Source organism: Apodemus sylvaticus, chromosome 15 (assembly GCF_947179515.1).
Source record: "Apodemus sylvaticus chromosome 15, mApoSyl1.1, whole genome shotgun sequence".
NCBI classification, from domain to species: domain Eukaryota; kingdom Metazoa; phylum Chordata; class Mammalia; order Rodentia; family Muridae; genus Apodemus; species Apodemus sylvaticus.
In genome coordinates, this window is record NC_067486.1 from 74,725,195 (window position 1) to 74,751,709 (window position 26,515).

The 26,515-nt window shown below is 42.0% G+C and overlaps 1 protein-coding gene across 1 annotated transcript in view; it reads left to right on the plus strand.

Annotated features, from left to right (window-relative positions):
• The window catches only part of P3h2 (prolyl 3-hydroxylase 2), a 158,710-nt gene extending 133,077 nt beyond the window's left edge, over positions 1-25,633 (plus strand). Inside the window, exons 5-15 of the mRNA XM_052158432.1 lie at positions 225-367; positions 694-783; positions 2,561-2,601; positions 3,858-3,952; positions 12,350-12,477; positions 13,093-13,188; positions 13,785-13,935; positions 14,908-15,025; positions 16,152-16,227; positions 19,201-19,341; positions 23,930-25,633. Coding sequence (XP_052014392.1) covers positions 225-367; positions 694-783; positions 2,561-2,601; positions 3,858-3,952; positions 12,350-12,477; positions 13,093-13,188; positions 13,785-13,935; positions 14,908-15,025; positions 16,152-16,227; positions 19,201-19,341; positions 23,930-24,022 — 1,172 coding nt within the window. The 3' untranslated portion in view covers positions 24,023-25,633. The remainder of the gene's footprint in view (positions 1-224; positions 368-693; positions 784-2,560; positions 2,602-3,857; positions 3,953-12,349; positions 12,478-13,092; positions 13,189-13,784; positions 13,936-14,907; positions 15,026-16,151; positions 16,228-19,200; positions 19,342-23,929) is intronic.
• Positions 25,634-26,515: the final 882 nt, after the last annotated feature.

Genomic DNA, 26,515 nt, shown 5'->3' on the forward strand with positions numbered 1-26,515 from the left:
TTTCTGCATAGTGCCCAGCACCAAAGCCACAAAAGGTCCTCCCATCTAAGGACCTGAAAGTGTCTGACCTTCTGTGTAAATGCTTCTGGCATTTTTGTTCCACCTTAGTTTGTCACCCATTTATTGTGATCAATGCTGACATCAGGAGACACATTGAAGTCTTCCTCTGAAATCATCTGGGCAGATCTGGCTGATTCGAATGTGTCCACCCCTTGTCTCTTCAGTTGGTGAATATGTGAAAGCCTTGGAGTGTGCCAAAGCCTACCTGATGTTCCATCCCGACGACGAGGATGTCCTGGACAATGTAGACTTCTATGAGAGTCTGCTGGATGACAGCACTGACCCAGCATCCATTGAGGCCCGAGAGGTGAGTTCTGAGAGAAATCTCTTTAAACTGTAGTGTGTTTCAGGGAGAACTGATTAAAAACAAACAACAATGACAAAAATGAGCACAGTCCTTAAGGACACATAGAGATTCAGTGGCTGCTCCACATCTTAATTCTTTCAACGGTTTCTCTATGCCAGAAGCACATATTTCTTATAGATGCTACCTTGTGACAAACCTGTTGCCAAGGGGACCACATTTGCAACTTTGATCTTTAGGTTGGTTCTGACTATTATAACAAAAAGTTACGCTTGATCATCTATCACATTTCTTAGTTGTTATTTAAATATGAATTCTATTTCTTCTAGGATTTAACAGCATTTGTCAAACGTCATAAACTTGAAGCTGAACTCATCAAGTCAGCTGCAGAAGGCCTGGGATTTTCATACGCTGAACCGGTAAGAATAAAATGAGAAAATGAGCTGTCACATAAAATCTTTTTAAAAATGACTTCTTTAATTTTGTTTTATGTGCATTGATGTGTGGGTGTCAGATCCCTTGAAACTGAAATTATTGACAGCTATGAGTTGCCATGTGGGTGCTGGGAATCGAACCCAGGTCCATTGGAAGGGCACACAGTGAGCTCTTAACCATTAAGAGCAGGGAAGGGGGTTATAGTAGGTATATAAAGTGAGTAAATAAATTAATTAATTTAGGAAATAATGATGAAATATTGGAAAATAATAAAGCTACCATTTAAAAGATCTTTTTGGTGGATATTTAGCTATTAATGTCCTACCCCCCCATTAGTGGAAGAGTCTAATAATCTCTCTAAATAAACCAGTTGAAAGAAGTCATTACGTTGTTATACAGGTGATGAACTTGAAAAGATTTTGATAGATTCTCATAATGCTGGGGTCCAAAGTCCGAAGCAAACATTTTGTGCACGATTCATTTGTCTGTCTTGTTTCAGTTTTCTAACGTTTAGATGTAAAAGTTTTCATGTTTTTAACACATGCCATCCTTTAAACAATATACCACATCTTCAGAAGACACTGGCTGAGTGGTGAGCGAGCCTCTGTCCTGTCCTTTTCTGCTTCCTGTATTGTCCTCTGACTAGCCCGTTTCACAGCTCCCTTTGCAGACGGAATCCATGCTGTAGATAAATTCAAGTTCTTGTTTGTATTTAATGAAATACTTACCTGGTTCTTCATGTTGTTAAGGATTTAAAATATTTTGGCTATGTAGATAGAATTAGTATATGATTGATTCTTTTGATGTTCCAATTATTTCCAATTTCTCTTGAAAATGCATAGTCCAGGGAGCACTGTTATTAAATTATTATTTCAAATAAATGTCAGGAGTGGACTCTGTTGCATGATAAATACAGGTCTGGAAGTTCTTGAATCTTAACTTTTTTTCTAAGGAAAATGTTTCTGATAACTTCATTGTTTCTAGTGACATAGGAAAGTACCAATTTACCAACCTTACAAGAGGAAAAGTATCCATGCTCCTCATATATATTAAGTGCCAATTGGCTATATCACTCCTATTTTAACTTCTGTTTTTCTGATGGCAGTTTATACTATTTTCTCCTTTTCACATACTATTGTTTTTTTTCTCTTTAACTAGGTATAGGTTTTTCCACTTACCTATTGAATACTGAATATTTTATGCAGTATTCATATTAATGTGTTGGTGAAATCATTAATTATAGCATATTTCTAATTGGTTCTTAATTATGGCTTATTGGCAACAGAATACTTTTTAAAATTAGGTTATTTTAAGGTACTATTTCTGGTGTAGTATATATATGTGTTCCTACTTAGTATTTTGAAGAATTATGTTTTGGGATTGCAAGAGACCCCAACATATAACACTTACTCCATGGTTCTGTTCAGATAATTAATCCAGCTTGGTTTCTTTGTTCAAGTTTTAGTCATGATCCACAAAGCACTTGCATTGAAGGACCCTTGAAGCCCTTTCTGTTACCAGATTCCAAGTCTCTATCCAGAACCAGAGGCCAGAGCACCTAATTCCATATGGTCTTTTGCTGTACTTGGTAACCATGGTGCCTTTGGCAAAATTCCATTAGTCTTCTCTTTGTCAATACACAGTAAAAGTTTCTGAATATTTCAGGTCTTCTAAGTATTTTATTAGGAGTATTTAAAATTTTTATTCCATTTTGGTGGCATTTTGGTAATAAATGTATACCTTTTCTTCAACTGTAAACAGAATTACTGGGTCAGTTATGGAGGACGGCAGGATGAGAACAGGTGAGTCCTCTATTTTCAAAACAGACTATTGGTGAGATGAGATGCTCAGGGAGGGAGATGGTACCCGGAACTCAACTCCAGTAGATTAGAGAAAGCTATGGAATTATTCTTTGAGTTGCATGTTAGGAGATGTGTCCTGGCCCCAGCTCTCCCACTCACTTCTGTATGATTTTGAGGGATTACTTTTCTCCTGTGTGTGGAGATTCTTTATTAAAAGAAGAAACTTTCCTGAGAGTTCTCCAAATGCTAATTTTCTGTGATTACTCATTGCATAAGGCTGGATGTTATTTTTATTAATGGATATTATAAAATTTGCACTTTAAGATGATTTTGGGTCTTTGAGATTTTCATACAACACACTTTGATCATATTCAAAATTTGCCTGTTGACAGTAAATTCCTTTACTCTATTCATTTGAAATAAAGGTCATAAAGGTTTCTGTATAGTGAATTATGTGTTATTACTAATCAAATTGAAACTAAGAGAACCCATTTTTAATATAATTGAAGTCAACTCACCTGTTTCTAAGTAAGTCAAACTTATCCAGGTTTGAGTTGCCTGTCTGGGATCACATAGTCCAGTCAATGGATTGAGAAAGGCTGTGTCAATGGAAGGCACACCTGTCAGTGGAAAGGACACCTGTCAGTGGAAGGGACCTCTGTTTATAGATGGCACTAGATTATGGTTCTGCCTCAATAAAGTGAAAGTTTCATGTCTTAGAATCTTGCAGTCAATCAGTTTCTGGATGACATAATATGATTGGGGAAAAATCAAAGATATATAGGAGTGTTTGGACATACCAAGTCTGTGTAGTCTGAAAGGCTCTCTGCTATCACTGGTGCATTTGAAAAGCTTGACAAAAACTGTGTCTTTCTCCTCAGACTAGCCAAGAACCAACTATTACATTAGGACACGGTTCATCTCTACTAGAGCATTATTCAGTGATGCAGTTCATGTTCAAGAAACAATGCAACGTGGAGAATTAAGGGTCCACCCAATCATCTATTTTTTTAAAAATATGCTGATATGAAGGGAGTAAAATTAATTGTAATAAAAGTTGAGAGAAAAGACTTAAAAACACAGCATCTGGAGGAAGCTGAGAGACCCAGACAGAGGCATAGCATAGAACTTGATTTAGGAAGATAGGTGAATGGTATGCAATTCAGAATCAAACCCTATTTAAGTACAGTATTCTCTGCCTTAGAACATTTTTATTCAGTGAGAAATAATAAGTCTCAACTTTTTTGAATGGACAGAGTCCCTTCAGGAGTGAATATGGATGGGACAGAAATTCATGGATTGTCAATGGGAAAGAAGTCACCACCCAAGATAGGTCGAGATCTAAGAGAAGGTAAGCCCTTGTAAGCTTTTACATCTATAATGATCAAGGAAGGACATGAGATGGGGAAATCCTTTAAGAGATTGAAGTTAAGCCATTTCTCTGTAATATTATGACTACATCTGCCAACATCTGAACTCAATACTTAAAACATAAGAATGCATCAGATCTCTATGTCATTGAGAAGGAATGTTTCCAAATACGCCTTCCATAATTTGGATTAGACAGGACCTGTGTGGTCCTCCCCATTCTCCGCTGAATACTTGAGGGATAGAGAGGTCACTAGATTTATTTCTGTTGCTCAGCCAGTGAGTAAGTAGTAGATAGTGCGGAGTAGTCTACATACCTAAGGATCTTGAAGAAGATGTAAGTCATGCATATGCTTCTAAAATCCTTAAATAATATAGATTTGAGTGAGGCTTTGGACCAAAATAAATTTCACTTTTAAAATATGTAGGATATGGTGGAAATTTGGTGCTGAGCCTTGCACATGCTGTGTAAGTAACCTAAAACTGATCTACAATGTCAGCCTAAAGACAGTTCAGAGTGATTTATTAGACGTGTGTAGAGAGCTGGTCTAGTGGGTAAAACTAGTGGGACACAGGCATAGGAACAAGAAGAACAGAAGGCCGTACACCTGGTCACAGAAGGACAGAATTAGTAGAATTGCAGAGGACTGCCCCAAGCAGTTTTGACATAGTCAAGCATAGTTGTAATGATAGCAAGAGTACCACTGACAATATTACCAGTACTTAACACCTGTTATTTTTCAAGCAAACCCATGAACCTTCATTTTCACAGTAACAGTCTCTCACAAGAGGCAATTTAGTCACTTCTCAAATGTCTTACAACACATGACATCACAGAAGCACTTGAACCGGATGATCATATTTTCTTCTATCCCTACTTCATTGATTATAAATAATTGTACCTAAAGTATAGCATAAAGTATAAGCCATATGGACAAAATACAGGTATAAGTATGTACAAGGATTGATCCCACGACTGACACTTTCTTAAGGATAATGGAGTCTAAGAATGCTCGACACCCTGAGATAAAATATCATAGGATTGACAGAACACCTTGCAGCTTCCTGCATCCCTTAAATCACCCATAAACTACTTATACTATCTAATATAATGTGTTATGCACATATTGCAATTTTACATATGCCATAGTGTATTCTCTAAAGAACACAGGTAAGAAAACACAGCTGCAGAAACAATTTCTTTTTTTTTTTATTTTCTCTTTTTGTTTGTTTGTTTGTTTTGTTTTGTTTTTTTTTTGGTTTTTTGGTTTTTTTGAGACAGGGTTTCTCTGTGTAGCCCTGGCTGCCCTGGAACTCACTCTGTAGACCAGGCTGGCCTCAAACTCAGAAATCTACATGCTTCTGCCTCCCAAGTGCTGGGATTAAAGGTGTGTGCCACCATTGCCTGGCTTTTTTTTTTCTATATTCTTTGTTTACATTCCAAATGCTTTCCCCTTTCCCGGTTCCCCCCTCCCCATAAGTCCCATAAGCCCTTTTCTCCGCCCATTTCCCAATCACCCCCTCCCATTTCTCTGTCCTGGTAATCCCCTACAATGCTGCATCGAGCCTTTCCAGGACCAGGGACCTCTCCTTCCTTCCTTCTTGGGAATCATTTGATATGTTAATTGTGTCTTGAATATTCAGAGCTTCTGGGCTAATTAATATCCACTTACAACATTACATATATTACAATATCAGTGCCTGCATTCCATGTGTATTCTTTTGTGATTGGGTTACCTCACTTAGGATGATATTTGCTAGTTCCAACCATTTGCCTAAAAATTTCATGAATTCATTGTTTCTAATTGCTGAGTAGTATTCCATTGTGTAACTATACCACATTTTCTGTATCCATTCCTCCACTGAGGGACATCTGGGTTCTTTCTAGATTCCGGCTATTATAAATAAGGCTGCTGTTAACATAGCATGTGTCTTTATTGCATGCTGGGGAATCCTCCAGAAATGAACCCACAATTTCTTTTTAACTCTTTCAGTTTCAAGTTTTGTTGAACCTACAAAGGTGGAGCTGCCTATGCACAGCCCTAAGAGACCAAAGCACATACATCCAGGGTTCTGGCCTTCTGTGCTCAGGAGAACTGGTTAGCACCTCCCTGGCTTCTCTGAAACTTCTGACCTTGCTGGTCCTGAATTTCCCAGCCCTTTCCTTCCTGTACTTTCATCAAGTTGGTTGGAAACAGTAAACAGGATAATAGGCCCACCTGCTCTGACCTAGACCTCAGCGTGTAGCCACAGAACCCAGAAGCTGAAAACTTCCTAGTCACCCAGAGTTCAAGTTCCTTTTGAAACTCAGAAGCCACCCAGGAAGGGAATGCCAATGTACCAGTACTTTACTGAAAATGTTTCAGAAACTCCAGGGCACTTGTCAGATTTCAAAGCTTTTTCCTCTTTTCAGCTACCAAGGAATCCAATGTCTGGTAACTAAGGTTAGCAGGAAGGGTGGACGGGCGAATTTTTGTAATGATTGGTTGGTTAGCCACAGCTACCATTTCTATAGTTCTCTTGATTAAACTAACAAATGGATCTCAGGATGTTTTCTGGAAATATGCCAATATGAAAGATAAATAAATCTGCATTCCTTTTTGTATCTACTGTTGCCATGAAGACAGACTATGTCTGTGAGAAGGTACGTGGGATGCATTCCATCACTGTCACTGAGCAGACATCTGGGAGCCACCGACATGACATCATAGATTCAACGCCAGTGTCTATACCTGGAGACTGCTTTAGATCCCAACGGCTTAGGTCTTGTCCCCACTTCACTTTAGAGATGATAAAAGTCACAGCTGGCAGTCACCTATGCTGATTGATCTAAGGATACCAGGAAACAGACCTTTCCTGTACTCTCTGCATTCCTATCTTCCCAGCATCTCCACTGAAAGTTTATATAAACCTGGTGCTTATAACCCTCTGATCATTAGGCCTTCAAGGACAAGACCCATTCTGAGTCTATACAAGGGAAACACTATAAGGTACTTCACTGGCATAAATCATGAGCTTTGGGAAGACTATAAATATTAAAATATACTTCTATTATTAGGGAAACTTAAGTGTTTTATGTGTTGAACTAGAAACTGGTAACAAAATATAAATACATTACTTATTACACCATGACTGTAGTGTCCCCAACACTTGAATAGAATCCAAACTGAGAACAGTGGCAAGCTATAAAATTAACAATCCCAGAGCACTCCAGTGGCTTGGCAGAAAGCAGATGCCAAGGGGAAAAGACAGGAGGAACATGCCATAAAATAAAGAATCTATCATCTATTCGAGTTAGTGTTAAATAATCTTCACACAGGACAGCTCTTCAGTACCAAGAGAACAGTCACTTGGGGGCCAACCCTAAAACTACCCCCAAGTAAGGAACATTCATGCTGATTTTCTGAAGATACCTCTGTCACACATTCTTTTAACACCCATTTTCCAGAGACCATACTCACTTATGACTCCAGAGTGACCTGGGACACAGCAGAAATAATATTGCCCTTGGACTCTGAAGCCTTGGTTTCAGGGTGTGTTACAATAGGAAGCACACTATGAAACTGTCACTGCTTAATCCCTCTGTGCCCTGCAGTCATCATCTGTGAAGGCAGGGTTATTATCTTGCACCCTGCCCCATGTCTAGTGACATGTGATATTTATGGGAATACCATTGCTCCTCGCCATGAACCACAAACAGGGAGCACAAGGGCGCACTTCTCTACATGATCTGTGTAAAATTCAGGGAGCTGGAGCCAGGCACATACTTTATGAATGAGAGAAGAATTAAGTTGGTTAACTAAATCTCCCTGCACGGTGGTTAACAGTTGGCTACAGCCATCAAACCAGGCCTTAGGAACCACAACCTATTGGAGTACATTTTTATTATAATTTTCACATCTTCCTCTGTCTGGTGTGCTACTGTTAGTCATCTTTGGATGGATTGAATTCTCATGAATGCCAAGGTTCCCTCTCTCTTTCTCTCTCTCTCTCTCTCTCTCTCTCTCTCTCTCTCTCTCTCTCTCTCTCTCTCCCTTACACATTTGTTTTCTAAGTGTTATAACTTTCTGTTCAAAATCTGTGGTAATTATATAAGCTCATGAAAAACATGTTTCAAATACCAATTTTTCTCGTGTCTTCAATTCTACATATTTAATACTTCATATTTAATACATATTTAATACTGGTACCATGTGGTATTTGAATGTTACTTGTTGCAGGACTGAGAGTGCTGCCAATATTTTAAACCCCTCTTCTAAATATACTCCATTATGGCAAGCTTAATAATATCAATACCAGAATCTAATTTAGTATTCTAATTATAGCTAACTAATTCAGTGTAATGATAATAGCAGCAAACACTTATACAGAATTTGAGTGGTACACTTTTTTCTAAATATTTTAGCATTATAATCTTAAATTTCATATTTTAAGAATAATCTTATTATATTCAAGTAAATTATTTCAAACTAAAAAATAATGAATATTTAATAAATATTTGCAAAGCAATGTAGCTCACTAAACTGTTCTACTTCTATTTCAATTTCATATTATCAAATGTTTTCTCATAAATCTACAATTATTATGCATTTCTTGCTCAGAGAATATTTTTTTAACTCCTAAGTTACAGTAAATATGCAGTTTTCTGATTTTAAAGGTATCTTCCTTTATTTCTAATTCAAATTAGTTACATAGATTGGAAAATCTTTTCCAAACGATATGAAAAAGGCTTCTGAAGGGGCAGTTGTTACTTTGTTTTATCTAATTTCATCTGCTTAAGACAATAGCCATTTATTATCTCATCATTTCTGTGGGTCACAATCTGGTGACAGTGTAGATATGGCCAGGAATTCATGGTCTCCCACAAAGTTTATCCCAACATCTCAGTTGAGGCTTGGCTGGTGTCTTTGTTAGGGTTTATCTTGCTGTGATAAAACACCATGACTAAAGGCAACTTGTGGGGAAAAAGCTTTATTTCAGCTTGTAGTTTCACATCACATTTCACAGTCCATCATGGAAGGGAGAGAGGGGAGACTCAAGAACAGAGTGCGAGATCTCTGCCACCACATCCGTCATGGAAGGGAGACAGGGCAGACTTAAGAGCAGAGTGTGAGATCTCTGTCACCACTGCCACCACCGAGGCCAGCAGAGTCACAATCCCCAGGAGGCAAGATGGCAGTTCAGTTCAGGACAACTAAGTAGCCAGCATTTATTCAAGCGTTGGGAGTCTGACCCTGAGTCGTTTATTTAAGCACAGCACAATTTACTGAAAACTTTCCAGGTGATAATTAACTCAATCCCATGTGAACCAAATTGCTTATATGATCTCCTGAAAGAACAAAGTACAATAAATAAAGATCAGATGTGACTACATCTTCCATAAAGATGGATTCTACAGATTGGTTGCATGTGACATTGTCCATAAAAATAGGTTTTATAGATTGACTGAAGACCAAGCTACACATCTGCTATGAATGTATGGGGAGCTAGGTTGATGGTTCAGACTCTGGGAGCCCCCAAGGGTCCATGTTGGTCCTACTGTGGTATCTCTATGCCCTTCAAGCCCCTCAGTCCTTCCCCGAACTCTTTCACAAGATTCCCTGAGATCTGGGTCTCTGCGTCTGTTACCATTCGCTGCTGTGTAGAGCCCCTCAGAGGACAGTTGTGCTAGGCTCTGCAAGCAATAACAGAGAATCATTAATAGTGTCAGGGATCGATTCTTGCCCATGTTATGGGTCTCAAGTTGGGCCAGTCATTGGTGGGTCATCCCTTCAGTCTCTGCTCCATCATTGTCTCTGCACTTTTGGCAGGCAGGACACATTTCTGGTCAATGGTTTTGTGGGTAGGTTGGTGTCCTTATCCCTCCACTGGGAGTCCTGTCTGGTTACAGACTACAGGCCACTTCAGGCTCCATATACCCCAGTGCTAAAAGTCCTAGTTTGTGTCACCCCCCATTGACTCTGTGCTGCCTCCCTGACCCAGGTATCTGCCCCCTCCCCTACTCACTGCTAATATCCATCCTCTTCTCCCTCCATCTCCTTATACCTGTTTCTCCCTCCTTGTTCCCCTTCCTCACTCCCTCTCCCACCCAGTTTCCTCCCTCAATCCACCTCTGATGTCTAATTTATTCAAGCCTCTTCTCTTTGGCCCTCCTTGTTATTTGGCTTCTTTGGGTCTGTAAATCATAGTGTGGTTGATACAATCATAGTGTGTACTTTATGGCTAATATCCACTTATAAGTTAGTGGTACAACAAATTCTAAGAAGCATCAATTTATAAAGAAAACTACTTCCTTTTCTACTTATATAAAATATGTGATTCCGAAAACTAGGACCCTAGGGGTTTAGTCTCAGAATCCAAGAAATTCTACATTTACAAATTTTGATACTAGATTTTTAAATTAATGGAGGCAATGATTAGGTCATCTGAATGACTGTGTTTTAGCTGAGTCCTACTATCAATGTATATCCTGATGGGGGCACTTAAGGTCAATTCACACTGATTGCTTGATTTAATTATTAAAGATTAACAATAAATCAAATTGATAAGCTAATAGATAGTGTGGTCAGATCAAGCCTGATTAAAAGTAAAATTCATCATATTCACTAAGATTTCATAGTAGTTTCAATATTTAAAGCATGGGATAAAACCCAGCATTACACAGCAACATACTGCAAGAAATGAAAGTTCCAAAGAACTTTGTCTCAGTCATTAAGGAGAATGTTCTTGTGGAATCTGGCATTTTATTTTAAGCAAAGTAATATCAATCTTTTCCACTAATATTGCTGATTTGGCCACAGTTACTTTTGCATTCCTGCTTTCTTTTGATTTCATAATTCTTGGCACTAAGTTATATGAGACATAAATATAGATAATACAGGCATAGCTTCATACTTGCACACATGCAAGAAAAATTGCATCCAAGATAGCTAGGCAGCAGTGGTGTTCCTCCAGGAGCAACAGCTCTAACAAATAGCTATGCACAGCTCAAGACAGATGAGCTCTGCCTCTTTCTTTCAGTGTTCCATTGACCATGACTGTGGCAGAGCTCAGAACCAAACTGGACTAACAAATAGTGTTATCCTCCAGTTTAATCTGCTCTTATCAGCATTGATTCGTGCATCTCCTCTTCCTTCAGTGGATATCTTTTCACTCCCCTGACAGCGCCCTTTGACTGTTGTGCCCTCTGTAGCTGGCCTCGCTCCGGGGAGTTGTGGTACCTTCAGGAATGCATCAGGTTCTTATGTTCATGACTGTAATGGGGGCAGGAATTGTTCTCTTTCTTTGTTCAATTTCTTCTTCAGTCTCTTCTTCATCTTTCTCACCATCAGAGGCTGTATCCCTCTACCCCACTCATTCTCCAAGGAGCCTATGTGGGGTTAATGTTTTTTAAACACTAAAAGAGACACTCACATGAAGAACAATACTCACATGTAAGCACAAATACAAGAGCTCGTTGTCAACCATGTTGGGGACACCAGGGGATGTTGTGTTCCCTGATGACTGAGTCCCATGCGGAAGGATTCCACATGCCCTATCTGAAGCATGCATACTATTCTTAGAGCGCAGGAATCTGCAGGCAGTGAGTTGACTGTGATGCTGTATCAGAGCTTCAGATCAGGGGCCGTGAAGAAGGGCATCTTCCTGGACGACATGCCAAAGCATGTGGAATTCTGCTTTCTAAGATCAGAATCGAATAAAAAACAAACAGCTTAACCATTGTACATATAATGCTCATAGACCTGTGGGGAGAGCTGGTACCCAAACATCTACTTTCCCCTCAACCTATCTTGTTTTTTGAATAATAAAAAAAGAAAGAAGGAAAAGGAGGATGTGACCCTTCCTAAAGGGTTGAGGTGTTTATTATAGATATAAGGGAAAGCATAGGCAGAGGCTTCTGGGAGAGTCCAGAGTGAACATGACAAAGTAAACCGGACACATGAGGAGGAAAAGAGGCATGAGAGTGCTAGAGGCTGAAACCCCAGGACAGTGGGATGATAAGTGTCAGCCCAGAGGGCAAGAGGCTAGCTTAGCTAAAATGGCTGGGTTATATAAGAAAGGGAAGCTTGGACAAGAGTTACCTAGCCTAGTCCCTGCACAGGAGAATTCAAAGCAGGGGACATATATGCCTGAGACTGGCTGACAGACCATCCACTTTGATGTGGTAATCAGCACCTGTGGTAATTAGCTAGCGGATTGTCCTCAGGTTTGAGACCTAAACATTTATCAAGCTTTATACTACGTGATTTGTCTTGTGCTTTCTGTGTTCCTATGGAGACTGCTTCTCCGGTGCTCTACATTGCAGAATGACTACTGGGTTTTCTGTGCTCCCTCTTAGAAAGTGGAAATAGCAGGAGGACACTCTGTTTTGTCCCTCCAGGTGGCCCTCTGCTCTATGAGAACATCACCTTCGTCTACAACTCCGAACAGCTGAACGGGACTCAACGGGTTCTTCTAGATAACGTCCTGTCGGAAGAGCAGTGCCGGGAGCTCCACAGTGTGGCGAGTGTAAGGACTAGAGAAGGGGAGCCCTTAAAGCTAGTGTACCCTGAGCCTGGAGGCAGTGACCGAGAGGGGGAAAAGACCCTTTGCCATTCGGTCCTCAACCTGTAGGACAGTTTCCTGGAGGAAGGCAGCCCCTGTGTTCAAGTGTCCTGAGTCTTGATGGCAGTATTAGAGAAATGGGTTGGAATTGCACTTACTTAGATAGAAGACAGTAACTGTGGAGGTACTTTTGTGGCTTTTGGGTTGGAAAGATCTGAAACTCCCACTGGTCTAGTTCTTAGGAGAGTAGCCATGCTGCATATACCCTGACTAGCATAAAAGTCAATGGAGAATTCTCTTTATTTTAACCAGCAATTAACTAGTATGTGAATAATTTGAATTATTTCTATTTAAGAAAAGGCAGTAATTTTTTCCAATGAAAATGGACTGATGATCAAAGAAAATTGGCCCCATTGGTTAGAATTGGTTATATAGAGACACTCACATGAAGAACAATAATTACCCTAAATACAAGAACACATTTGTCAACTCCGTTGGGGACGGTGCTGTTAAATGATGCTGAGTGCTGGATTGTCTTGCTTGTCACTAATGAAGTCTTTTAATTCGTTTTATTCTCAGGGAATCATGCTGGTTGGTGATGGATACCGAGGGAAAACGTCACCCCACACACCCAACGAGAAGTTTGAAGGAGCAACTGTTTTGAAAGCACTCAAAGTAAATTCTTCGTTTGCCTTTAGCTTGGGTTCCTAGGGGATGGCAGCGGCCGTTGCGAATGGCAGGTTCAGAGAGAAGATTCTAAAAGGGCACAACATGAAACGGTTGGTGGCTGTATCGTTTGCTTGCAGTGCTGAGGGTTCATTCTGGGCAGATGCATGACCACTGAGCTACAGCCCGGCCACGCTGCTGTTTCAGGCAACTCCTTCCTTCAGCATGCATTCACCAAGCTTCGTGCTTCCTATGTTTCTATCTCCCCCAAAACTATGCAGCCGCTATCCTCCAGGAGCTCACGAGCTAATGAAGGAAACGTTCTAAAATCGGTCGTTCTTCTCTTCTCTGGAAATAATATTAGAGAACAATGAAGACTATATCGCAGGAGCTGGGGAGAGAGAGCAGTGAGCTGTAGTCAGGAAGACCTGCCTCAGTGCTTCACTTCCCTCTAAGCCCACAAGCATGAAGAAGCTATTCTCCCTGTTAGCCGGTGCAGAGATGGCTCATCTGCATTCTCTTTATGAAACCTAGAGCCTGTTTGTCTCAAGCCCTCCAGTCAATCCCACGGTCCCCCCAATGTCCTTGGCTTTTTGTTCTTTCAGTTTGGTTATGAAGGCCGGGTGCCACTCAAGAGTGCAAGGCTGTTCTATGACATCAGCGAGAAGGCTCGGAAGATTGTGGAATCCTATTTCATGCTGAACTCAACCCTGTATTTTTCCTATACACACATGGTCTGCAGAACAGCCCTGTCTGGTAGGTTTCCAGAACCTGAACTTGTCACCTTCTTCCTAGCATGCCACAGGATAGAAAACAATGCACCACAAAGCTCTATTGCATTCCAGAATGGTCACTTAGGAGGACTCTAACTTTCTAAAACAACAGAAATTTACTAACTCGTTTTCTCCCCCTTTGACTCTTAAAGTTCTGGAAGACTCTCATTCTGTATTTTCTGTCTTCAAATCCGTTTCTCGTAATTGCTAAGACAGAAGAAAACTGCCTCATTGCTTTGGGTTTCAGGGACACTGGAACCTGGAAAATACAGTTGTGGCTACAAATAGAGTAGTATTAAAGAAATGGGCTGGAATTTCACTTGCTTAGGTGGAAGACAGTAACTGTGGGGTGCTTTTGTAGCTTTTGGGTTGGAATGATCTGAAACTCTCACTGGTCTAGTTCTTAGGAGAGTAGCCCTGACTAGAATAAAAGTCAATGGAGAATCCTATTGTGTAGACAGTGTGTAGAATGCTCACAGAGGAGCATTCTGCAGGCAGGTGCCCCTCACTCCTGCTCCTCATAGTTTTGGTTTTTCTCCTCACCCACCTCAGTGTGAGTGAAAAGAACTAGCTGTCAGAGCACTTTACACCCAAGGAGAGTGAGCCAAAACCCTTGGTTTATATCTTCATGTCCTTCTGTAACTTTTGCTACCCCACAGGCACTGCAAGCCAGAGTGCACAGGGTTTACCCAGATACATGCAGTCCATCTTTTATAGCTGAAAAGACAGGTGTGGCTTGGCCCAAGTTCCATATCAGGGTCATGCTGAGCCACCGGAGTCCCTCAACGGCTTTTTTGATATAACACCACTACCTTCTGTCTCTCAGGCTTTGCAACGGACAGGCAGAAACGGAAGATGACTGCCAAATTGTGCTTTTAACTTGCACATTGCGGTGATTCTTCTGCCGTTCTCCATCCTGATTAATCTCATTTTCCTTTGTTCCTTCTTCTGGCAGGGCAGCAGGATCGAAGAAATGACCTCAGTCACCCCATCCATGCAGACAACTGCCTGCTGGATCCAGAAGCCAATGAGTGCTGGAAGGAGCCTCCTGCCTACACCTTCCGGGACTACAGGTGGGGCTGCTCCTAAGCAGGCTTTGGTGGGGATTGGGAAGCTGCTTTGCTCTGCCTGCTTCCTTGTTCATTCCCGCGAAGCAGAGTTCTCCAGGAGTCACCTGGAGCAGCCACAATGGAGGAGGAGCCGTCTCATTTTTATATTAAGCATCATGTACATTTCCCTCCATTTAATTAGACAAACCACTCTCTAACTCGCTTTGTTTCACTAAGACATATCATTTTGCATGTGTTTCCCACCCCGAGAGTACACAGGCATGACCCCTGAACATACTTAACACATTATCACAGGCATGTGTATTGTTCACACTCACCAAGAACTGTGCCTACATTTTTATATTATGAAAGCAGAACTGCTGGGAAAGAACTCCATTTCCTTTAAGGGACTGGCCACTGGGAGTGTGACCAGTCTCCAGTGAGCAGGATATGGGCCACACAAATTGTTTTTTGTTTCCTGCTTTTTTCCGGGTCAAAAAGCTGGAGATGGGAAGACCTGGGAGGTCAGAGTACATGATGTGAAATTCCCAGATATTCAATGAAAATATTGTGTTGTGAAGAGTAAAAGAAAATAGAAACTCAAAAGGGAATACTGCTGTATAGTTTGAGGAGGCATGTTAGTACAGTAAAAGGAGATATCCTAGCATGAAACAATATATCTTAATATGTAGTGATTATTAGTATTTAATACCATGGCAGTTGCTATATTGTATTTTATTCAAAACATTTAGTGAGCAGTCCCTATTTGCATGACAAGGCTAGATCACAAACAATTCCTTACCTAAGCTAAAGGTAAGAAAAAACCATCCCCTGGGGGTCCTTTCATACACAAGAAGAGAGTTACAAGCAGTGTGGCTGGGTTTATAGGGCTATCTGAAGTCTAGCCTGATGAGCTGTTGACAGTGTCAAGTGACTCTGAAATGAGGACAAAACCATATGGAAATGGAACCAGTAAGCACCAGGGGCAGAACCCAGACACCCCTGGGTGTAATTTCAAGGGTTTGGAGGGCCAACATCAAAGATAGCTCCCGGTTCAGACCACTCCCTTCATCCCTAGTCATCCGTTCATGTTTTACTGGGATGCTGTTGAGGGCTGTATTGTCACTGACTGCCCCGCCCCCCCTTACAGTGCTCTCCTGTATATGAATGACGACTTTGAAGGAGGAGAATTCATCTTCACGGAAATGGATGCTAAAACTGTGACTGTAAGTAACCCTCTTCCTAAAATTGGTTTAGTATTTTTAATTCAGCATTACCATTTTCCCAGGATCTTACAGATTGCTGAATTTCAAAGAGTTCTTGAGCTCAAGAAATAAAAAGGGTTCCTATGGATTATACATAATAAAAATACTAAAGCATAAGTCACCATTTAACCCATTTTAAAGATGAGAAAATTGAAATATATGGATTTTTAAGCACTTCATCACAGTCATTTAAAGGATGTTAGAAGTGGATTCAAAGCCTGGAGGTTCTGTCAAGTAACGGGATGGGAATCTTCCAGCCTCCGTCCCTAAGTCACCCACATCAGGGACAAACCAATGGCTTCCAGTAGCCAGAGTGCTTAGACTGAGCATGAACTTCCAAATGAGCACATATGTGCATGCAAAATGGTATATACTATTAAGTATAAGCCATGAACCTTTACCTCCAAATGGGTATTTATATTCACAAATGTTTAAATCAAACCTCACAGTCAACCATTTTATTCACAATCAAAAAAAAAAAATACCCTCAGAAACCAGCATCCTTAGCACGAACTGACAATATAATTAGACTCTTTTGATCATTACGCCAAAGAAAACTCACTATAAGAACATTAAATGACAAAAAAGAACTTATGAATTATAAATTGATTAGCAAGTCTCCTTTCTGCAAAATCTAAGCAGCTAAGACATGTGCATAAAGGTCTTGGCACAGGTAAGAAAATTTAAACTCTCTCCTTGTTTTGTGCATTCAGTCTTAGCTTGCCCATTTTCCTCCGTGGTGAAATATTCATGGAACACTGTGGTGGTATAAGTGAGTGATACCTCAGGCTATATATCATTGGCTTAAAGAGGATTCCTATGAGGGTTGTTGGAATAGAACCCAGGAACACAGTTATAATTTTAAAATATTTCAGGAAATTGAGCACAATAACCTATGTTCAAACAGACGTGCTGACTCACTCCAAAGTAAGATAAATCAGTAAGTAGTTTGCGGCTTCAGACTCTGAGAGTATAAACCAGGATTGATGATCTGGGCTGGATTTTAAATCCTTGAAAAGTATTCTCACTTGTGAAGGAGCTTTGTGCACAAAACACCTTATTTCCAAGCTTTGGAACATGGTAACTGAAGAAGCAAAGGGCTCCTATTTTATATCACTTGAAAGAAAAAAAAAAAAAAATCAGACCGATGGTTGAAGATTCCTTTGCTTCTACTCCATCTAGTGGCCATATTTGGAAGCGCCCCATGGTTGATGGCACAGGGACTGGTGCTGTCTTTGTTGAGTGTTAAGTTAAATATCATCCTACTGTTTTTATGTGTGAAAGCCAAAAGGGCAGAGGGATGTTCCCCTTACACAGTTCTACAGTTCTAATAACTGAGACATCCACCAAAACACTCAGAATCTACTTCCTTCCAAAAAGTGAATGAAAAAAATTGTTAATTTTTTAATGAAAATGCTCAATAACACTTCACGTTCATTCATTCAATAGCGTTTTAATGCTATTGTAGATGATTGAAATTATCAGGTAGGAATTCTTGAAAATTAGGAATTCTCATGTATCTGCTTTCCCTTAACAAACCTAACCCAATGTCAAGAGAAGTGGGCAGGGCCCTTTCTTCCTTCCCAGCATCGGATACAGAAGGGTCGTTTTGTTCCCAGCATCTACATCAGGTGGCTGACACCTGCTCAGACTCCAGATTCCAAGGACCTCCTTATGGATTTCATGGACACCAGCACATATGTGTATGACCCACACACATACAACCAAACACACACACACACACACAGGCACACAACTCACACATACACAGGCACACACACTCACTCACACACACACAACCACACTCACACATACCCACTCACACACACTCAAACACACTCACACTCACACACACAGATACTCACACACACTGGGTTCTTAATTTTGATTTTCACCAACTTCTGGCTTCCCATGCACAGTCACAGGATAAGAGTTAACCTTACATAACATTCAAGAACTTTAGAAAAAACTCAGATATGTTCCTAAGAGGGTTAGAAAGAAACAGCCCAATAGCTGTAGAATGCCCCTGTATTCCCCCACACACCCTGGCCAGGGCTGCTGCTGTGCTATCTGCACCTATCCAACCTCAGTGGAGTGAGTATGCTCTCATTATGTCCTAAAGGATGCAAAATGGCGTCTAATCCTATTCCATGCGCTGTAAGACATAGGACCACAGCCTCCAATACTCCGCAGCCCATGCTTGCTCAGACGTAAGGCTCTCAGCAGTTTGCTGACCGCACTGCCTGCACTGCCAGCAGACAGCTGAGCAGCGAGCGAGCTTTGAATTGTGGATTCCGTCGTCGTTTCAGACCTCTGGAGTCATGAGTGGGTCAGCTCAAGGGGTGGTGTGCTCTCGTCATTAGAGGAAACCACGTGATGCCTGTATGACCCACGGACAAGAAGTATGTAAAGGAAGTGAAGTCAACGCTTCATACAGTGACAGCTACATAAACCGTAGGCTGGAGAATTGCCAAGGGTGTACAATCACGTGACCGCGACCTGGGCCACCAGTAAAAACTTCTGTGGTATCCATCGTGTCCTAGTTTCCTTCCAATTTTCCAGGTCTCAGAACGCACACCCACATTAAGTATCAATGAGCTGATAGCGCCAGGAGCTGAAATAGTGCAGTAAAGTGGATGTTTTTTGTTCTTGAGTGAGCGGGCTGTCACCAGAACACGTGCCACGTGATCCTTGCGTGCATGGGGTGTGCCACACGGGCTGCTTAAGTGTTCTTATTATATAAGGAAAAGGTTACTTTGAAACTATTTATGTTCTACCGGTAAAACTTTTTGAGATGATCTGTGTTGTATTTCACCATGAAGATACCATCGTTCTTTGCTTCGAATTCTAACCAAAAGGAGTAATGGCGCAGAAGGAGCGATAGAAGGTCACGTGGTACAGGAACCGAAAGTCTAATTTATATTTTGTTCTCAGGCTTCTATAAAACCAAAGTGTGGGCGAATGATCAGCTTCTCCTCTGGAGGCGAGAACCCTCATGGGGTGAAGGCAGTCACCAGAGGCCAGCGCTGTGCTGTGGCACTGTGGTTTACCCTAGACCCTCTTTACCGAGAACTGGTGAGTCCACACCCTGCCCTCTGCATTGACCACTCTGTGAAGTCCTTTGCATCATTTCTAAGCCTGTAGTGGCTTCTGTAGTAAGATTTGGAGGAAAGAAGAGGGGCTGTGAAGATAATATTTACCCAGTTGAGTTCTAACCATGAAGACACATGCAGAAATAGATCCATTAGCACACCTTGGTTATCACAACAGACGTTGACTACAGAACTCACTGACACCACTGTACCACTAGACCATTGGCAGCCAGCGACTTTCTGCTGGTCACTAGTAAGGTGAGAAAAGCGTCAGAACATCTCTGACTAGTTCATGCAGCATGTGTGGGAAAGGAGAAAGAGACCTGGAAGATCATTGTTATTTGTTACACTATTAAGTTGAAAGTTAAAATAATATTATATTCGGAGTGTCTGGGTCACTTTACTGTTTCCATCTGTCAAGAGTCCTAGTTCAGACTATCAGGCAGAATAGAAACTCCAGTGAGAAATCAGTGAGGCTCTCTCTAGGGAGTAACTTCCAAGTCCTCCTCTTAGCTCAGTGATATCTCTCGTCAGCTTAAAAATATCCATCAGAGCTTCAGCATAGCTCAAGAGACTAATTGTAATGGTCCCTAAGGGTAGATCTGAGGCCGACACAGAAGTCTACTGATGACTTCAGAGTCTACTGAAGACTGAATGTGAAGAAGTGAAACTATTTTACACCTTTAAAGATTTGTATCTAGTGGTTGTGACAGGATCTCTCTATGTTGAACTGGTTGTACTGGAACTCACGATGTAGACCAGGCTACTTTTGAACTCACAGGGATCCTCCTGCCTCTGTTCCTCCCCACCCCACCCCAGAGTGCTGGAATTAAAGGCATGCACTAAATACAGCTAAAGATGATTTGATTTTTAATTATGTGTGTGTGTGGGGGGGGGTGTGCGCGCGCGCGCGTGCGTGCACGCGTGCGTGCACGTGCATGTATGAGTGCAAGTGGAGTTCTTATGAGGCCACCTGTCCTCCTGGAGTTAGAGTGAGACACCAGACATGGCAGTTGGGGACTGAAAAAGCAGGCCTCTGTGAGAACCCTATGCATCTTAACCAAGATCCTCTCCCAGGGCCTGAAATTCTAGTCTTAAAATGTTGTGCATATTTTTCCCTTTAAGTTTCTAAACTGAATCCAATGACGGTGGCCGCAACAGCAGCAGCAGCAGCAGCAGCAGGACTGTAGAAACATTTTCTTTTTGTCTACACCCTCAAAGCACTTTCTCCACTGCTAGGTAGGGTTTTACGTCAGTAGTGAACAGAAGATAGGCACTGACTACAAGGGTCTGGCAGCCAGGAAAGGAACACACCCCAGGAGCATCTGAAACCACACTGTAAGGACAGCTTGCGTTAGCTCAGACACAAAGACAACAGCCTGGTACAGAAAGACAAAAAAGGCACCAATGGTGAGAACCCAGAAAACGTTGTGTGATGTGCAGCATCCTCCTTAGCCTGTAGTTTCTCTTTCTTTGGTTTTTAATCTACAAATGCCAGCACCATTGTCCCTGTATGAAGGCTTAGACAGCAAATTGTGGAAAAATCAGCACACCACTTTAGTATTAATTTAAAACCATTTTATATCCTACACTCCCTCACAATACATTGTAGCATTTTATTAAAATAATTAATGCAAACCATGTTCTCTGCTCCTTCCTGCTCAAGATAATTCAACACCAGTGTTCACACTTCATGGAAAAGTACTTAGAAACGGCTCAACTGTTCAGGCTTGAGCGGCATCTAGTGGTCACAGTAGGAAATGACAAGCAGCTCGATGTGGTTAATTGAACATTTTCCTCTTCTGGAAAAACTCCAGGAATCACCTGAGAATTTGATGCCTAGAACACCTGATTCCCACCTTCAGATGTGCAGATCTAACAATGTATAGAGCTTTCTAAATTCCAGGAGTTTAAAACTTCCCAGGTGATTCTAATATGTAACAAAGTTTGTGAATCCCTGGTTTAAACTCCAGCTTAAATCAGATTCCTGAACAAAGAAAGCCTGTCTAAGAAAGTAAGAAACAGATTCTCTATATCATTTATTGAATATTCATGGTTGTGTATGTCTTTACTTCCAGCAATGAGGAGCAGAAGCAGGCAGATTTCTGAGTTCGAGGCCAGCCTTGTCTACAGAGTGAGTTCCAGGACAGCCAGGGCTACACAAGATATATATTTGATAGATGATAGATCAAAAGAAAGAAAGGAAAGGAGATAGAGAGAAAGAGAAAAGTCTTATCTCCAGGAAGCATTCAGTCACATGCGTACATAAGTTATTAGATTGTCGGTAGACGTCTGTCCCAGCACTTTTAAGAGAAGCATGTGCTAACAGTTTCTTGTGGCCATCAAATGTTGAATCTTTGCATGCGTGTTAGCTTGCTGAGCCCTGGGATGCCACAATGTAGTTTTCCCTTATTTAGTATTTTTGCCTATATGTGACATCATTACTAACTCTCAGCTACTGCCTGGCAAGAGCTTTGTTTTCAAGGCAGAATATAGTTACTCTTATAATTTAGTGTGCAGGAAACTGTACTGGGACCTGGCAAAGGGCAATATACACTGGACAGGACAAAATTCATGCTTTCGTGGAATTTAACATCAAGCCAGAGGGATGATCACAGGGACCCATATTATCAAAAGACTAGGCAAATTTTATAAGAATTGTCTGCTGCAGCAAATGATCACTTAGGGACATCAAGAGTGAGTTAGGGATGGTTTAATTTGGAGACAATGTTGGCAATAAACTTTATAAGATGAGCATCCCTGTGGAGACACACGTCAGGCCTTCATTCCCATAAATACTTCTTTTTTACTATAATAGGGCCCTTGACAAGAGGTAGTAGGTTTTATAGCCACTGGAAATATATCAGTGACCAAGATGATGAGATCCTTCTCTCTCTTTTTTACAACCTAAAAGAAGAAAGATTGCAAATAAGCAAAAATATGTAAATAATCAGAAGATTTATTTCAACAGCAATAAGTGATATATAGAAAATAGAATATCATAACTGAATTAACAGGGCATAGTAGACAAACTACCTACAAATGCATGATATGTGAGCTGCAACCAGAGTGTCAGGAGGAGCCAACTAAAAGGAACACTGGAAGAGAGGGATTCTGAGCTAAGGATGGCTTGCAGAAGACCAGAGATGAGCAGAGGTTTGGAGTGGGGTAGTCAGGAAACAAAAATGGCCAGGGAGAAAGCTCAGCGTCGCAGCACACGCCTTGCACATGCAAGCTTCCGGGTCCAATCTCTAGCACTAAGAAAACAAATAAACTGAAAACACAGCCCACAGAAAGAAGACCAAAGTAGTCAAAGCAGCATGTTTTCTAAAAGGTGAGCATTGGATGTGTTGGTGAGAAGGAGCCAGGGGTCATGTTTCACAGTTCATATTTAGTGGGTTTTCTTCTAGCTGCGAAGAAGTCACTGCAGACATCTTCCGCTCCTCACACCTTTGTAAGCTCTCCTAGTCCTGGGCAATACCTACACGGAAAAGATGGTGTCAGCCAACATGTGGACTTAGATTAGAGGAGTATCACAGGGAAACAATGGTTTAACCTTAAGGGGAGGTTGCCTTGGAAGTTGAAGGAAGACCTCATGGTCATATGCTGGACTGGTACAGGGGTAAAAGAAAACATGCTATATATAACTGGAAGCCTCCTGGGGAGCATTTCACATCAGGGCTGGGGAGCTATTTTAAGAATGACTACTCAAAGACTTTGATGTAACCAAACGTTGCAGTAAAAGGTGGGCAGAGAGGGGCAGTGCACAATATAACTGAGGATGAAAAAAATATTAAAAACCTGACAGCTCACCAAGAAAACAGAACCAGGAAGCAACTGAAGAATGGAGAGACCTGTGTGGGACCGTGCTGCCGTGAGACTTAAGGGAGACTGGTCACCAGGAGCCTGAGCAAGGAGTCAAGCTTGTTGGGAACCTTCTAGGAGTGAGAAGAATCTGAATCACTTACTCTTAAGATGTAGTACTTAGCTAGTGACGGGACCTTTCACAATGTCCAGACACAGTTTTAGTTCCCACAATGAGGGTGTATCTTACAGACCAGTGATGTTAACATGGACAGTATACAGGAAGACTTTTCTGTTTCTGTCTCTGCCTCTGTCTCTGTCTCTCTTTCCCTCAAATGCCAGTAGTGCCATGTCTGAGAAACTCTGACCTTCATTCTTCATAAAAAGACAAGGGCGGAAACAGGACATAGAAAGATAGGGCCAAAAACCTTATCAAGTGAGGGAGACCAAGGCCAGGATTTTCTGGCAAAAGGTGAGTAGTCTTTTCTGAGAGACACTGAGATAAGCCAAGACGGTGATGGGCCTGAGAGACAGAAAGGGTAGAAAGCCGATGAATGGATGAGACGTCTTCCTTAGGAGTCACCTCGGAAGGTAATTGCTTAGAACGTGGGGCTGTGTGAAGCAGGTTTGCCTGAAGTAGGCTTATCCAAGACAGGGTGTTGCACCAATCTGTGCACAGATGGCTGGCTGAAAATGTTGGAGAAGCATCTGCTGCCCGGGCTGGTTATTTCGCTTGTACCAGAAATGTGTCAATTGTCTTTTTGCAGGAGCGGATACAGGCGGATGAAGTGATTGCCATCTTGGATCAAGAACAGCGCGGGAAGCATGGGCTGAATATTAACCCCAAAGATGAGCTATAGAAAAGAGAGTGTTCTATTGACTATTTATTGAAATAGATAATCTTATGAGAACCTTTTTATTTTTGTACAGAGCCGTGGTATGAATTAACAGGATACTGAGAGTCGTTAGATTCCCCCTCTGTTCCTACCTTTGCTCGCTTTGCTGTCTTTCGGTCTTAACTGATTTTCTTCAGTTCATCATTCAGAGCCCAGTCACACCTTCAAGCACACACCACACCGAGTCACAACACACATACTCTACATGCCACACAGGTAAATGAAGAACATAAATTTACTACAGAAGCACAGTCATCCATTTACACATAACACAAACTCCAAAACACATCACACATACATGAACATACCCAAACACATGCCCCCCAGATATACAAACACTACATCTCTGTCTCTCTGTCTCTCTGTCTCTCTCTCCCTCTCCCTCTACCTCTCCCTCTCTCTTTCCCCCCACCACACACACACACACACACACACACACACACAGTTAAATTGCTGCTGTGTATTCAGAAACTCAACATAATAGGCTGGTCCTCAGCCCCCCACAGCTAGAGTGCACCCTGAGTCTAAAGATGGACTGTGAATTGGTCTCAGGCCTCTGTGGTTTGCTGCCTTCCCCCATCACCTTTCATGGTACTGATGGCTGAGAGTTCAGACTCTTCACAGCAAGCTTGCCTTGTATCTGAGGAGCCCCTGGTACACCATCTTCCAGGCCCCAAGAATCACAGAGAGTGGCATCTTTCAAGCTTGAGGAAGCCACCACTGGAATAAGGACTGTGACATAAGACCCCCTTGGGTAGAATGTAAAGATTGGTATTTTCAGCAGAAGTTCTGATTCCCCTCCACAGTGCTCTGCAAGGGCACCTCTGAGTTGTCCTTAAACAGGCACAAAGAGGTTCCGGCAGGGTAGGTGCACACCAGTGATAATGGAAGAAGAGACATCTTTAATTCCCCTGCCCCGGGCACTTTTGCTAAGCTGCTGGAGAGGGGCTGCTGCTGGGGTAAATTCAGAACTGTTTCTCACAGGCTACCTCTGGTGGGCAGCCTTTTCTCTGCTCTGCTGTCAGCTCACAGAGGCATGCTGTGTCTGAGGTGTTTAATAAAGGAATCCTTGTTACAGCATTTGTCTTCTGATGCACACCCATTTTATCTTCCAGTGATGCCTTTGTAACTATTTAGGACAACCGGGAAGCAATGGACCATGACAACTCTGCCAGCAGACAGTGGGCTGCAGGAAAGTGGGTAGCTTGCTTTGGAGGGAACAGGACTGGCCAGCAAATTGGAGTGTTAATTCAGAGAACTTAAAGACTGAGGGGTTCACTACAAAGGCTCTGCTCTGTCTTACTCTAGCCTACAGGAGACCACACTTGTAGGTACCGGGACCTGCAAGGCTTGTGACGTCATACAAGTGACAATTAAGACAATGTATAGGTCTGTTGCCAAGGCAACAGCCGCCGTATACCCAGAATTCCATGGCCCACCTTTACCTGTAATTACATCATCACCCGTATATAACTGGGCAGCGTTTCTCCCCCTCCCTCTTTTCTCTCTTTCTCTTCTTCCTTCCCGCCCGCTACCCCTTTCTCCATCTTAAATAAAGTCCCACGTGGAACTGTTTGGCCTGGTGTATCTCATTGCGGCCCACGTCTCTACCACATCCCCGTGGCCGCACACGCGGTGGGCAGACAAGCAATCTGTGCTGCAGGAGTAGGCAGGCCGACCTTTTGTGCAGAAACCAACAACACCCACTCTTGCAATGTGCTCCAGTAAAGGTGAGGCTCACTTTCTGCTGCTTGTGATCGGGTTAGTGCTAAGAACATTTGTTCGCTAAAACTGAGAAATGTAACTACAGTGCTGTGTGCCGTTGGCCTATCACTGCCAAACCAGAACTCTGGGTGCATCTCTGCCATGGAAGAATGGGAAAAGCTCTCAATTCCCAGGTGACCCAGAGCAACTATCTCCCTTTTGCTTTCTGGCCTCCAGTTCCTTTTCCAAAAATGGTGTAATTCATTATCATTTTTTTCCCAATGTCTTGCTCAAGATACAAACCAAACACAAACCAATGGCAAGACTAATTTTAGAAATATAGAAAAATACAAGCAGAATTCTTTCTGCTAACATCTGAGAGAGACAAGTGACATCACTACAGGCGTAACGCAACTAAGAAACCTTTGCTCCGACTTTAGGGTTAGCAGTTCGTGATATGGGAAGAGGTTGATGTGTTTGCTCTCCACTGCAGAGCACTTGCTGGCTCACTGACTCCACGATAGACAGATCTGGGCAAGGATCTAATTTCTGTTTTCTGGTTACAAGACATCAACAAAGACATTAGGCCTTGGCTCTGCACAGTTCTTGTTTCCTGGGTGCACTCGTGCCCTGGGAGAGGCAACAGCTTCAGCACAGAATGTGCCACCCAGCCCATAGAGAGAGGGCAAGCACCTCAGTAGATGCCGCCACTGTTGTGTGCCATCCCATCATGTGTCACACTGACTGCAGGGA